The 15,704-nt window shown below is 47.5% G+C and overlaps 1 protein-coding gene across 1 annotated transcript; it reads left to right on the top strand.

Moving 5' to 3' along the window:
• The first annotated feature begins 3,243 nt into the window (after positions 1–3,243).
• CTSK (cathepsin K) lies at positions 3,244–15,298 on the top strand. Its single transcript, XM_056110927.1, has 8 exons — positions 3,244–3,375; positions 4,587–4,710; positions 5,293–5,415; positions 5,494–5,649; positions 8,843–9,061; positions 10,786–10,951; positions 11,218–11,323; positions 14,605–15,298. The coding sequence occupies exons 2-8, from the start codon at positions 4,588–4,590 to the stop codon at positions 14,702–14,704; spliced, it is 993 nt and encodes a 330-aa protein (XP_055966902.1). The 5' UTR covers positions 3,244–3,375; position 4,587; the 3' UTR covers positions 14,705–15,298.
• Positions 15,299–15,704: the final 406 nt, after the last annotated feature.

The raw sequence follows: 15,704 nt of genomic DNA, 5'->3' as shown, positions 1-15,704 counted from the left end.
TTTAAATAAGTATCTTTGCTGCACTCTGGGTTATGCCTAGCCAATATGCAACTGTAATAAATTGCTAGTATTCTGCTGATCTGGTTGATCTCTCACTGAACACATTCGGTGATGAAGCTGGGTCCCTCCTGCTTCCGGTGCTGCTGCTCTTCTCTCACGTGGAAGATCTGCAAACACGATAAACACTTTAAGAAACCCCAGACCTGGCCAGAGGGATAATGCTGCAGTTTCTGTCAGTCACCTAGTGTGTGTGCTATAGCAGTTATTTCTGCATGGAAACTCGACTTCCTTTTTTTTGAGGGGAGGAGCTATTTTTTTAGTTTTTTGGTCACACCCAGCAATGCTCAGGGGCTCCTCTTGGCTCTGCACTCAGGAATTACTTCTGGCAGTGCTGGGGGACCATATGGGATGCCGGGGATTGAACTCGGGTCGGCTGCGTGCAAAGCAAAGGCGCTACCCAGCATACTATTGCACCTGCCCCCGGAAACTCAATTTCTTGGGTTAGCATTCCCAGTGGAAGTCCTCACTGCTGGAGTCTACACCAAATATCAAGCCTAAGATCTTGCAGAGCAGTGTATTTCAGTGTGTTCTGAAAGGATCCAGCCTGACACAGACAGACACAGGTCTCTTCAGAGCCTACAATTCTTTTCTGGGGTTGGATTTCCCATTCTAGTGCCAATGTTTATTGTGTGACACATGCGGCCTGGACTCCCATCCTGATAGGGTCAAGGAGCAAATTGTAACAGCCATAGAAATGCAGTTCCTGCTCTCCTTCTTCCCCCAGGTAACAGTCACATGTTACCATCCTTCTTCCCCCTTCTCCCTTCCCTGCATTTGTTTCTGTCAGTATCTTAAGTGCAAGTCTCAGCAGTAAATGTAGCCATAGAGGACTGAGGAACGGAGAAAATGCCAGTACTGAGTCTTGTTCTCTTCGTCTTCAATCTAGTGTCAGGTAATGGAGTGGAAAGATACAGTTTATGTTTGACTTCTGTGTGCACACATGCCGTGTACAAATATATTTATATCACAATTTTAAGAAACCAAAAAGTTGAGTTTCCAGTGGAATTTTTTTAATAATCGTTTTTAAATGTGATCAGGACTATAATATTGTACAGTTATTACAGGACTTTGGTGGGTAGGTGGAGAAGATGCGCTGGGGATTTGTTTCTGCTTTTCCTTCAGGGTTTTATTTTTGATTGTTTTGTTCTTGTTGGCCGTTTCTGTACTGCTAGCATCGTGCTGAGCCTTACAGTGGCAAAAAAATGACATGTAACAAAGATTTTAAAACAAAATATTTTCCTTTTGTATACTTTCTTGTGTTGTGTGATTTTAATTGCGCCATTCTATTCCTTTACAATTGATAAGCTACACACTACAGCTACTTGTATCTACTGCTTGAGCTCCAGGTGTACAAAGCACCAAGTAGAATTGTCTGTAATATCAGGAGTCTGGAAGACAGGCTTCTGTCACTCAGCATACTTTCCTGGCAGTGTCCTCCTGATTCTGACTCATTCGTGACATCTGACCTTGGGGTGGGGTGGGGTTCAGGGCCTTGAGGGAAGGGAAATTTGGATTCTTTTCACTAAAAGGAATTAGGAGTGGGATATTTTAACTTTTCATAGCTTGTACTGTGTGATTTAGTACACATCACTATCGCTATCATCCCATTGTTCCATCGATTTCCTTTAGTACACATAGTACATATTAAATTTCAGAGTCATTGGGATGGGTGTGTGGACTAGTGGGCATATTTTGCATGCTAGAGTACTGGGCCGGCCGGTGACCTGACTTGGGGGGCTGGAGCGATAGCACAGCGGGTAGGGCATTTGCCTTGCACGTGGCCAACTTGGGTTCGATTCCCAGCATCCCAAATGGTCCCCTGAGCACCGCCAGGAATAATTCCTGAGTGCATGAGCCAGGAATAACCCCTGTGCATCGCAGGGCGTGACCCAAAAAGCCAAAAAAAAAAAAAAAGAACTGACTTAGAATGGTTTCCCAAGCACCAAGCTACAAGTAGCCTCTGAACACCACCAGATGTCACCAAAAACAAAAGCAGCAGAAAAAGCATCCCATAGTAGAAGGCTGTGTAGAGTGTGAGCACAAACCGGCCAGATGCTGAATCGGCTGCGTGTGTATTTTCTGTTTTCCAAGTATCCTCTTTTTTTCTTTTTGGGTCACACCCGGCGATGCACAGGGGTTACTCCTGGTTCATACATTCAGCAATTACTCCTGGCGGTGCTCAGGGGACCATACGGGATGCTGGGAATCGAACCTGGGTTGGCCGCGTGCAAGGCAAATGCCCTACCCTCTGTGCTATTGCTCCAGCCCTGCAAGTATCTTCTTTGACTCTTCCTCTCCATCTATTATGGAAGAAAGTGGGAGTCTGGAAATGTGATTTAGGACCCAAATGAGACTCTTATGATCTGTCACATGCTTGGATGTCGGGAACATTTGGAGAAGTACGTGTGACTGATCCTGAATCAGGACATTGAGTCGTTGAGACATAATGGTCATCAGGCATGCTCATAGTCTGGGAGCAGTGAGAGTCTCGGGAGCCCATCTGTGCTAGAGCGTCGATTAAAGTATCGTCATAAGTAGCCAAGAGTTCTCTTTTGGTTACTTTTAGAACTGATCTCTGCTGGGCATGTCCTTCTCAGCAAAACCGTATTTGGCAAGAAAAACTATTCCCTTGCCTCAGAAATCGAGTTTTTAGCCAGCAAGCTTATAAAATCTAAGTAACTTGGAGTCATTTACTACCTGCCTTCTCTGTTTTTGTATTCATTCATCTGTTGAATAAACCAAAAATGATTTGAGTTGGAGAGAGTGGCACAAAGTGGGAAAAGAGGTGATTTCCCCAAATAATATAATAAAGAAGGGAGGGGTCTAGAGGGGCCAGGGTGGGGAGAGCCCATACTTTGTACTTGGCCTATCCATCTTATATCCCTGGCATCCCATATCCCACCCTGAGCTCTTCCAGGAGTGATCCCTGAGTGGACCATAGCACAGCCAGGTGGGGCTTCAAAACAAAACTGTGGTTGGGGAGACCCCAGCTGTGCCCTAGTTATACTCCAAAGGTAAGTCGCACTGAGAGTAACGTGTTGACTTTGTTGTTTGTCCTCAAAGCATTCGTGTGAAACTAAATTCCTAGCAACACTCTGCAGTGTCCACACACACGCACATTGCCTCCTTCCCTCTTCCCCACCCCCCTTCTCTCAGCATTTCTATCCCCGCCTCCCTTCCCTGTCCAAAATTTCCAGCCAACTGCTGGAGCTGACTTCCGCAATCCTGATAGAATAAATCTAGCACCCTGCTCATCCTGTCCGCAGTATCCACACTTGTCTGCCGAAACGAGCCCTGAGGACAGCTTGCAATCAGGTAATATTTTCTGCTTCTTAGATTCGGCTTTGCTTTCCTGCGGTTCTCCAGTTTCAGACTCGTTGGAATGTAGTGGTTTGGGGGAGTCAGAGAGCCCCGTGCAGGCTGTGGCTGAGGGTAGCCATGCCCTTCTCGGTCATTTCCTGCTCTGGCAGCTTCTGCCTGGGAGGTTTGAGGATTCTTTTTTGTCTTGTCTGTGTCGACGATCGTTAATGAAAGCAGAGGATATGGAAAAGGATTTTCCTCTGTCTACTCCATAGAGCGTTTCTGGTGTTGCCGAAACGCGCCCAAAGAGTTTATCAGAAGGGAGGTGAAATAGCGGAGGGCACTCAGAGACATTTCAGGGGCCCTCTTGATACTAGATTTCCTCTTAGACATTCTGCCAGTTTTCAAAGATTACACAACAAAAGAACAATAAATTTAAAATTCGAGGCTTGTTCCAGACCAACTTCTTAAAATGGAGGCCACGTAATCTATCTACAGGCGAGAAAGAAGGCTTGAGTCAAGTTCTGGAAAGTTGAGTTTAATGAGAATAGAACTCGGCTTTTTTTTTTTTCCCTCTCATACATTCTAATTGGTTCATCTGAGGATTTTCTGCAAGACAGAGATTTTTCCTTTTTTTATTGTCAGAAAAAAAATCTTCCTGGTCCACAGCAGCTGGCTAAGATTAGGAGTTTCCTGCCTTCTAGGGAGCATGAAAAACAAGTGAATTAAAACCAAAGAGTCAGGAGGCAGCTCATTGAGGATAGGAAACCCTGCCAACTTTTCCCTTCTCTGCTCCTAGCAAGAACTGACAAAGTAGGAGAATTCAGGCAAGGAAAAAAGAAATTAGCACTATGCAAAACAGCTGGAAGTCTTTTTTGTGGGTATTTTTCACCATTTATTTCACTCTACGTTGGGACATTGGAGACAGGTACTGAGACTCGTGGCGCGGGGTGGGAGAGAGACTCATCTGGACTTAATTGTGTTATCATGGAAATGCAAAGAAATGTCCTCAACTTCCCCCAGAATTCATGCGTGTTGTGTTCCTTTTACTGGTGAAAAGGAATGTATTAGGTTGCAAAAATTTATTACCTACTCGAAGGAGTCTTTGGCTCCCAAATGCTAAAAATTGCCATTTGAGAATGCGGTTCTTGTTACTTCCTCATCTCAGGCTATGAACCCCTTGACAAAAAAAAGAAAAGCCAGTCCCTGATTGTACCCTCCTCTAGGATGTGGACGCTCAAGGCCCTAGTACTGCTGCTGGTGCTAAGCGTGGCTCTGTCCTCGGAGGAGAGACTGGACACACAGTGGGAGCTGTGGAAGAAGACCCACAGGAAGCAGTATAACAGCAAGGTGTTGGGAGCAGACTGGGAGGGTCGAGCCTGACCCCGCACCTTCCCCCCAAGCCTGTCGCAGAGTGACCCACTTGTCCCTCTCCCTTCCTCCTTGGTTTTCCTTTATACTCTCCAGCCCTCATCAAGTCCTATCCTTTTCCTTACATAGTTGTTATATTTCTTTCTGGTTAATGAATGCTTTTTAGCCACGAGACATTTTTCTGTGCATTACTCCAGAATGTTGCACAGTGCTCTTTGTATTCATTTACATATTTACTCATTTTTTAAATTTTGGGGCCATACCAGGTGGTGCTCAGGGCTTAATCCTGGCACTGTGCTCAGGGACCACTCCTGGCAGGGCTGGGGGACCACATGGGGTGCCAGGGATTGAACCTGGGTTGTCCATGTACAAAGCAAATGCCCTACCCGCTGTACTAATACTCTGGTCCATTTCTCTATTTCTTTTTGCTTTTCATAATCCTAGGATCAGCCCCCAACCTAAACTCCAGTCTCATCTTTTCTCCGAAAAACCACAGAATTTCCTAAGCGATGCCGCGTGGCGGACATAGTTTATGTTCATACTGGCTGTGCTCTTCTTCAGGTGGATGAAATCGCTCGACGTTTGATTTGGGAAAGAAACCTGAAGCATATTTCCAACCATAACCTGGAGGCATCTCTTGGTATCCACACCTACGAACTGGCGATGAACCACTTGGGGGATATGGTGAGCTGAGCCCAGGCTGATCCCCCACGGGCTGCTCGTAGTTGCCTCTCCATGTCTTGCTTCTTCTTTCTTCATCAGACCAGTGAAGAGGTGGTTCAGAAGATGACTGGACTCAGAGTCCCTTACTCGCGTTCCCGCAGTAATGACACCCTCTATGTCCCCGACTGGGAAGGCAGAACCCCTGACTCCGTTGACTACCGGAAGAAGGGCTATGTCACTCCCGTCAAGAACCAGGTACTCACTGGGATCTGGGAGCTGCACAGCCTCTTCCTGCTTCTGCTTCTGCTTCCTTGTTCTTCAGGCTAAAGGCAACAGGAAGAGGCCCAAGGAGTTAAGGTAGCCACTTGTAAGAATATTAACTCATGACCTGTTTTGGTACATTCTCGTTTTTGTTTTCCTATAAGACAATATAATCTCAGGGCTAGGATGAAGGAGACGTTACTGGGGCCTGCTCGAGGCAGTCGACTAATAACAGGATGATCTGTGATAACCAGTGTTGTTAACGTTCTTGTTACATTCTCTTAGCATGTCACTACCATATCCAAATATTTATGTAAAATCGCCTTTCTAAAAAGGATTTTATCATCTTACGTTCTGTTTCTAAAAAGTTTTTATGGATGAAAGTATTTAGACCACACCTGACAGAGCTTGTTTATCCTAGCTCCTTGCTCAGGAATCATTCCTGGCAGTGTTGAGGGACCATATGTGAACAAACCCAGATTATATCTTAACTTTCGTACCGTCTTTTCAGCCCAAATCTACCTTCTTGCCATCATGAGAATTCCAAGTTTTCAAACAACTTAACAATACTGATTGCATCAACAATGAACAGTCAAGAGCTGGAATGATAGTACAATGGGTAGGATCTTGCCTTGCACATGGCCAACCTGGGTTTGATACCCAGCATCCCATATTGTCCTCTGAGCACCACCAGTAGTAATTCCTGGATGCAGAGCCAGGAATAAGCCCTGACTGAGCATTGCTGGGTGTGGCCCTAACCCCCCCACTCCACAAAAAAATTTTAAAAAGACATATAATGGACATCCATTCATTGTAACACCTTTACCCCCCGCCTAGAACCTGACAAATACAGTACTAAGCACTAGGTACTAGAGATTCACTTTGTCAAGACAAAACCTGTATCTGCAAGAAATCCTCGATCCTAGAACATACATAGAGCAAGAGCCCCGGGCTAGTTCTGGGAAGAATGCTGCCTTGCAAAGGTGAGACCAGTGAGGCAGGAACTTGATCTCACCTCTGTCCCAGATGCTCACATCCCATCCCAGAGCTTCTGCTCTTGGGTGTCTCTGCACCCCACAGTCAAGTGTGTGTGAGCACTGCAACTAGGATGACAAGTCCTAGGGAAGCAGGGAGAGTAAGGGTGGACGCAGCAGTCAGGCAGGCCCCGCTGGCCAGCACTGCACCCAGCTGTGTATAGCTGGAGGCAGGATAGGGGAAGGAGGGGTAGTGGAGGGGGAGAAATAGGCCAGGGAAGAAATACCTGCATTCGTAGGGAATAAACAATAATAATAGCTCGGGATTTCAGGGATTATGATGTGCCAGCATTTTACATTTTCTCAGTGTTTTTGGACTGCTGATCTGCAATACTGGGCTAAGGGTTACAAAAAGGTTAAAAGGGGCCGGAGAGATGGCACAGTGGGTAGGGCACTTGCCTCACAGGTGACTGACCCTGGTTCCATACCTGTCACCCCACCAGAAGTGATTCCTGAGTGCCAGGAGAAAGCCGTGAGCACAGGTTGGTGTGACTCAAAAACAAACCAAAAAACTGAAATATCAAAAAAGTCTAAAACCTCTGCTCTGGAGCCAGTGTTTGCCTTGCATGAGGCTCAACCAGGTTCGACCCTGGCATTCCATGTGATCCCCTGAGCACTGCCAGGAGTAATTCCTGATTGCAGAGCCAGGAGTAACCCCTGAACATTACTGGGTGGGGCCTAAAAACCAAAACCAAAAAAAAAAAACCCTCGACTCGACGCCACCAAGAGTGATACCTAAGCACCACTGGTGTGACCTTCTCCAAAGGAAAAAAAAGAAAAGAAGTAACTAAATAAAAATAAAACCCTCAGCTTTGGGGGACAGAGAGATAGTACAGTAGGCAGGGCACTAGACTTGAATGCAGCTGATCCAGGGTTGACCCTGAGCACCTCCAGGAGCTGGGAGTAAGCCGTGAGCTACCACGCATGATCCAAAACACAAACCAACCCAAAAAGCTACTTCTTTTTGCTCTATTTGAATGAACTTTGAAAACCTCCATTACCCCACAGATGTTCTTACCTACACTCTGCATCAGCAAACAGGCACGGAAAGGCCTGATGCTCACGCCTGCCAGTGGGTTGCAAAGCCAATAGAGCAGGTCCTGCAGTAATGTCATTTATTTTAATATCAGCCAGTTTGTTACAAAGTTGAAGAGAAAAGAAGGACGTGTTCTCTGACTATGAAGGAAACAGCTTTATCCAAGGACCTGCTTTCCTGATGTAACTCCTTAAAATTCCACTTTTCGGGGCTGGAGTTAGTACGGTGGGGAGGGCACTTGTCTTGCACACAGCTGACCTGGGTCTGACCCCCAGCATTCCATATGATCCCTGAGCCCCTCCTGGAGTAATTCTTGAGTGCAGAGCCAGGAGTAACCCCTGAGCACTGCTGGGTGTGGGACCCTCGGGGAAAAAAAATTTAGATAAAATAAAAGGGGGCCGAGATCTCCAAGCCTACTTGGATTGGAGTCGAGCATCCTCCACCCAGATTCTCCAAATTCCAGTAGGCGGGGGTCACACCCACCACCTGGCCCCCTGGCGCCGTGTAATCCCATCAACGGCCAAGACTCAGAGACTATAAAATCCAGCTCCTGGAACCATGCGGCCGCATTTGCGGCCGCACGACATCTTATCAGGACATCTTTTTATGACGTCTTATTATCTCATTCCTACTTTGGACAGACTTGCAGGCTATCGAATGTAGCCTGCCCACACGGCAGAGTCTGGCAAACTCCCCGTGGCGTACCCAATATGCCAAATACCAGTAACAATGATGGGTCTCATTCTCCTAAAGAACCTTGAATATAATCTCAGGGCTAGAACGAAGGAGACGTTACTGGGGCCTGCTCGAGGCAATCGACGAATAACAGGATGATGAATGAAAAAAAAATAAAAATGCACTTGTCAGGAACCTAATGAGGATTTAAGTGAGGACATACTGTTCTCTGTTTTACTGCAGCTAACGGATTATATTAACAAGGGTTGTTAATAGTACAATAGCCACAGGACAGTACCATGACTAGCAGATGCAAGAAATGGAAAAGTGAGACACATGCTGGCATGTCATAAGCACTTGGAATCCAGCTAGAGGGGAGAGGTAAGACAGACCCTCAGACGAGATTGGCAGTAACAGACGATTTCTCTGTTATGTCTCGCAGGGTCAGTGTGGATCCTGTTGGGCTTTTAGCTCTGTGGGTGCCCTTGAGGGCCAACTCAAGAAGAAAACAGGCAAACTCTTAAACCTGAGCCCCCAGAACCTGGTGGATTGTGTCTCTGAGAACGATGGCTGCGGTGGGGGCTACATGACCAACGCTTTCCAGTACGTCCAGGAGAACCGGGGCATTGACTCTGAGGATGCCTACCCCTACGTGGGACAGGTGAGCTTCCACCCCCACCCCCCTGCCCCACGCCTCCTGCCCCCTTCCAGGAGAGACACCGTTCCAGAAATCTTGCTTCTGGTGCCCTAAGATGCTTTTGATTTCATTTACCACCGAAGGCCACGGAGAGTCCCACAGTCTGGAAGAATCTGAAGATTTTAAGCCTCTGAGCTGTTACTTTTCTTTGTGCGAGAGAAGTAGCTGAGGATAGGATCCCTGTGATGGGTCTCTGACCTGGTGTCTAGAACCTTCCACACAACCCCACTCCTGTTACAGAGCCCTAGATTCACCCTGATAACTCTCATGAATCACCTGCTTTTATTTTGTATTATCTTGGGGTGAATCTTTTGAGAATATTTGGGAAATTCTCTTAAGTCATTATGCTACCATGTATAAAATGAGAGAAAAAACAAGCTGCTTTCTATTAAGTTGTAATTCTGGAGATCAGTGAATTTCCTTGCCCCTCTGAGATTCTTTGGTAATCGGGGATTCTTTGAGGTTGATAGGTGATAGAGTATGAGGCCTTTAGGAGCAGGAAGAGCAAGTATGAGGAGTAACAATAAGGGCTACTCTGTGCTAAGTGTACTTTCTCACTTAATCCTCATCCTGCAGTTAAATTGGTCCTGACTCTATAGGTAAGGAAATTGATATTTAAAGAAATAAGACAGACCACCCCCCATTATGTAGTAGAGTCAAGATTTATCTATCAGATCTCTGTATCTATCTTCTACAAAGATTCCCAGACATGCCTCTGATCCATATGTTCTCCAATTCTTTGGAGAATATATCTTAAAGCAGAATTGTACATGTATGTTCAACCTGGCTAGAATTTGCAGAAAAGTCTGGGGATGGTAATTTAGTGGTAGAGCAAATGCATTGTATGTGTGAGGTCATGACTTCACTCCCCACCCCGCCCCCCCAAAAAAAGAAAAGAGTTTGGAAAATCTCTTCCCTGCAGTGTGTAATAAACCCCACTCTTTCGTGTCTTTGTTGGTGTGTTTACCTGGCCCTCTGTACTTCTTCTTCAGCCAATTGTTCATGTCTTTTTCCCTAGTTTTAAATGAGCTGATTTTCAAGAATTTGGGGCAATGCCTCTCTGCTTACTAGATGAATGCTTTGGGGTTGTGAATTGTTTGAGAAGTTTAATCAGCTCTCTTTAAAAAAAGACATTTGAATGTTAATACTATATCTATTATAGATTGATATCTATCTTTTTACTCCTTTGGTGATGTCTTTCAATTCAGAAATGTTCCTAAGGTAGGAAAAGACATTTTTTTCTTTGCAGTTTTGAAAAATGCAATAGCATACAGTTCTATTCATTTGTGCTTAGTTATCGGTCATCAGAAATGTTGCCTGCTGCAAACAGATTTCCACAAGCCTGGGTCACTGGGTCACTCAGCAGCCCGCTGTCAACTTGCCTCAACATATCCTGTCCACACCCAAACAGTGCTGGATTCTGTTCGTTGCATCTTACTGTTACCCTGTGTTATGGATTTTTTTTTTTTGGTATAGGTATGCAAAGCAAAGAAATCAAAACTCATACCTAGAAAAATCCTTTCTCTGTATAGTTCTCAGAAACCGCTGGTTCTAAGTCCGAGTGTGAACTCGTGCTGTTGTAAGAGAGAAACCCCTGAGGGTTTCGGGAGCACCTGCTGTCGGGAGCACCTTCCTCCCTGACTCATGGTCTGGCCCTCCGAGTCCCATTTCCACCTTGTCTCTTCCAGGACGAAAGTTGTATGTACAACCCAACAGGCAAGGCGGCTAAATGCAGAGGGTACCGAGAGATCCCTGAAGGGAATGAGAAAGCCCTGAAGAGGGCAGTGGCCCGAGTCGGACCCATTTCGGTGGCCATTGATGCGAGCCTGACCTCATTCCAGTTCTACAGCAAAGGTGAGGGGCTGTTTCCATCTGGTACTGCCGAGGGCCCCGAGCACGCGCAGTGCTTAGCTTCTGTTCTTGAGTCAGCCCGAGACGCTAACAGCTCCTGCAGCTTAGACACGGATCTCTCTCGCAAACCGTCCTAGCAGGAACAGGATTCCACAGGGGTCTCCTAGACTGGGGGACCTACAGGGCTATCCTGCAGGGGTCTCCTATAGGGAACCCATAGGGCAACCCTGAGGTTGCAAAAAGCTTTCCTGTGGGGCTTTCTCTTGTAGGCGTGTACTACGATGAAAACTGCAATAGTGACAACCTGAATCATGCGGTGCTGGCGGTCGGGTACGGAATCCAGAAGGGGATCAAGCACTGGATAATTAAGAACAGGTACCAGTGGGGACGTGACTCTTGCCCTTTGGTCGGGGTGGGGGGGCAGTATATGAGGGGTTGTCACACCCAGAGATGCTCAGGAATTACTCCTGATGGTTCTTGGGGGACCATATGAAATGCTGGGAATCGAACCCAGGTCAGCCTTGGGAAATGCAAGGGAAATGTCTATCTCTGTACTATGGATCCAGCCCAATGACTTTTCCTTAATCACCCTCTCAAAGTCATCTCTGACTTCTTAATATTCCTTTCTCTCTCTTTCTGTCTTTCTCTTTCTTACTCTCTTCTCCTTTCTCTCTCTCCCTCTGTCTCTCTGTCTCTGTCTCTGTCTCTCTCTCTCTCTCTCTCTCTCTTTCTTCCCATCCCCCCTCAAGATAGAGTAGTCACAGGCCTTTCAGTTCTGCCTTCCTGGCCAGAGGCTACAGCCTCTGGCTGACATGTAATGGCCTGTACTCAAGACTCTGAGCTCCATTCTTGGACTTCCACAGGCTAGTCGAATGCACAGTGTACAAGAATCTGTCCTTAGGGATCTCCAACCGCTAAGACAGACAGACTTAACCAATCCGGGCCAGCAGCACCTTTGAGTTATGGCCCTTCTTTCTCTAATAGTGTCTGGAAGCAGTGGAGCACATTCAGAGATCAGACTCACCTGATAACAGCTTTTTGCCCTCCGACACTATATATCTATGAATGTGCCAAAGACTGAAATCTACTAGAGGAAACACTTGAGAAAGTGGATGTGGATTCCAAGAGCTAACTCAAAGAGCTACTGCACTTGTTTTTTTTTTTAGCTTTTTGGATCACACCCAGAGATGCTCAGGGCTCTGCACTCAGGAATTACTCCTGGCGGTGCTTGGGGGACCATATGGGATGCCGGGGATTGAATCCGGGTTGGCCGCGTGCAAGGCAAACGCCCTACCTGCTGTGCTATCGCTCTGGCCCCACTACTGCGCTTGTTTGTATGCTAGGGGCATAGTTTCTGTCCCTAGTACCACTAGCCCCCCAAGCTCTTCTGGGACCAGCCCCCTAAACAACAGCAAATGTGGCCCGAAAGATAAGAGAAAGAGAAAGGGAAAGTAGATACGAGCAAAAAGTGTTTCTTTTGGACCACTGAAAACAAGTAATTTTGAGATACTTTGATATCCCTCCCTTTTTGGGGCGTGGGATGGGGGAGCACATCTGGCAGTGCGCAGGGCTTCCCTCTGCATTCAGGAACCACTCCTAGCAGGGCTGTGTGTGGGGTGCTGAGGATTGAACCTGGGTCCGAGCTGTGCAAGCGACAGCCCTGCCTGCTGTCTTGTCTTGCCAGCCCTGACCCCGTGACTTCTCTTTAGCTCTGTGACTTGGACCCTCTGTAGTCTTGTGACTTTATGGGGAAAGAGTCACGAGAATTGCATTTATTGGAAACACCAGTCTTTCAGCAGCTGTAATTAAGCTTCCTTTTCTCAGTGGCCTCTGAGGAACTGGAGCCCTAGGTCCTGGGGAAATCACAAGTCAGTGTGATGACGTGGCTAAATTGCCACTGAGTCACCAAGCCAACAGGGACAGTACCCCACTGTCCAGCTGCGGCCGAGCCCAGGCACTTTCCAGAGTGCTCCTTCCCCCCATCTTCTGTCTTCTTTTCTCCCTTTCTCAACTCCTGGCCCCAGAGTCTCGCCAGTCCTTTTTTTGTTTGTTTGTTTTGGGGCCACACCCCGTGATGCTCACAGGTTACTCCTGGCTCTGTATTCGGGGGTCACTCTTGGCAGTATCGGGGTACCATATGGGATGCCAGGGATTTTTTTTTTTTTTTTGCTTTTTGGGTCACACCCGGCGATGCACAGGGGTTCCTCCTGGCTCTGCACTCAGGAGTTACTCCTGGCGGAGCTCAGGGGACCATATGGGATGCTGGAAATCGAACCCGGGTCGGCCACATGCAAGGCAAACGCCCTACCCGCTGTGCTATCTCTCCAGCCCCGGGATGCCAGGGATTGAACCCAGGTCAGCGCATGCAAGGCAAGCGCCCTTCCCACCGTACTTTCCTCTGGTCCCCATCCTTTCTTGATGAGGTGCCAGAGGCAGAGACAGTGTGCAAGGGAGCGGGACAGAGGAGCACTGGCAGAGGCAGCAGCATCGAGGACCTCTGGGAAGGGACAAGTAGGGGGCAAGAATAGATCTTAATTAAACACAATGTCTTGGCTAGTTGTAGAATTTGCTGGTTGAAAGAAAAGACCAGGGAACTCACAGAACGCTTTAGGAAGATCCGTAGGCAGCCTCTGCCCTGTCTTTCCCAGCCCTTCTCGTCTTCTTTCCACTTGCTTCCTGAGCGGATCCTCGTCCCCCATAGCCTCGTCCACATCTGCCATGAGGTGCCCCCCACCCCCCGTCCGTACCACCGGCCTTAGTCTCACTTGCCTCCTGTGCCCTTTGTAGTTGTCACAGTTTGTGTGGGGCTGCACAGCAGTGCTCAGGGCTTCCTCTCAGTTCTGCTCCAAGGTCGCTCCTGTGATGCTTGGGGGCCCGTGTGAATGCGGGGTACTAAATCCTTGGCCTTCCCCACACGCGCTCCAGCCCATTGAACTCACTCTCCAGCCCTCTTCTCAAGATTTACCCTTCCTAGAACAAATCGAATGACACCTGTCTCCTACTCAGAAGCCAGGGGCTCTCCCACTGTGCGGGCGCAACAGTCTGAATCTGCAGCCTGGCTCCGAAGACCGTCCAGTTTGCTCCGACTTGCTCTTGCTCACATGTAGCTCCCATCACCCTATCCGTTGTGTGATGCTCATACATGCCCCCCACACTTTTCTGTCTTGATTCTTCGTGTCACGCCTCCCTGCTGGGGGCAGCCCGCTTTCTCAGCCCGGGATTCTATCAAGGCTTAGGACAGGGGCCACTCCGAGGGTGTTCAGCCAAACAGGCTTGATGGTTCAGTGATTGAGTCTCACATTGCTAAGCCCGCCCCCCACTTTCCCAGCCACCCCAGTAACACTCAGGAATCACCCAGACAACAGCTGGCAGTGCTGGGGGTGCTATGTGGTGTGGGGATCAAACTCCAGGACTCATACCTGCAGGCTGCACTCCGGAGAGCTCCTTTAATCTCTCACCCAGGTCCGTCAGCCTCTTGAGATCTACTCAGTGACGAGCAATTTCTCCTCTCTCTGAGACTTTTCTCTCCAGTGTGTGCGTATGTTGTTGTTGTTTTCTTCTCTTTAAGCTCTTTGGAGGGGAACTCTGTCTTATTTCCGAATACCCATTAATGAATAAATGAGAGGACTAAATCCTTTTCTCGATTGATCCTACAGCTGGGGAGAAAACTGGGGCAACAAAGGCTACATCCTCATGGCTCGGAATAAGAACAACACCTGTGGCATTGCCAGCCTGGCCAGCTTCCCCAAGATGTGACCGCAGCCAGCAGAGCCCATCGCACCCGCCCTCCTTGCCCCTGGTGCTGGTTGTGGGAGTATTTTGAGAGGGAACCATTGTGCCTCTGTCGAAGGCTCTGCAGTGCTTGAGATCATTCTGCTTCCCAGTGTGTGAATATTCCCCAGAATATTCCTACTGTTTCCCCTCCCCCACAGGGCCTTCCCGGGTGCCTAGGCAGGCTCTTCCCTTAAGCTGGGCATGCTGAGGCCACCGCTCCCGACTGTGCTGTCGTGGCATGGATGTGCTGCTGTGTGTCGCGTGGGGCTGTCTTCCATCCTGGACCAGCTTCCGTGGTTCACGTGTTGTGTTGGTTCACACCAACACAAGCTGACCTCTCAGTCTTCTGCAGCTTCCGTGGAGAAATGTTGGTGTTTCTACCCCAGATCCTAAGTTTATTCCTTAATCTTTGATGAAGAAATGTTTTCTTTTCCTTTCTTGGCATTTTAAAGTAAATCAAGTATTTACCTGTTGCCTATAATTTAATAAGTGACTAGTAAGCATTTATTTTTGTGCCAGATATTATACTCTGTTCTGGAGACAAAAGGAGATGAATAAAACATTCCCTGTTCTTGATGTGCTCGTAATGTTTTTGGAGAGACAGTGACACAAACAACTCATCCTAACTCATTATTCCTTCAACCAGTACTCAGTGCTTGCTTCCTCTTCAGGGATTAAGTGGCTGGAACGCTTAACGCTTTCATTCCAACTGCAGTGGTGCTGGATTAAGTGATGGAGGAATTTGGGTCTTGGAAAGAGATTTAAGGCCCTTTCTTTTGTGTGTGTGTGTGTGTGTGTGTGTGTGTGTGTGTGTGTGTGTTTAATTTTTTAAAAAAATTTTATTTGTTGAATCACCATGAGAACAGTCACAAAGCCTTTCAGTTTAAGTCTCGGTCGGTCATACAATGATCAAACACCCATTCCTTCACCAGTGCACGTTTTCTACCACCAAGAGAACCCCAATATACTCCCCCTCCCACCC

Source organism: Sorex fumeus, unplaced genomic scaffold (assembly GCF_029834395.1).
Source record: "Sorex fumeus unplaced genomic scaffold, SorFum_2.1 ptg000001l, whole genome shotgun sequence".
In the NCBI taxonomy this organism is placed as follows: domain Eukaryota; kingdom Metazoa; phylum Chordata; class Mammalia; order Eulipotyphla; family Soricidae; genus Sorex; species Sorex fumeus.
Note: the sequence above shows the minus strand (reverse complement) of the source record. Positions and strands in the feature narration are given on the sequence as shown.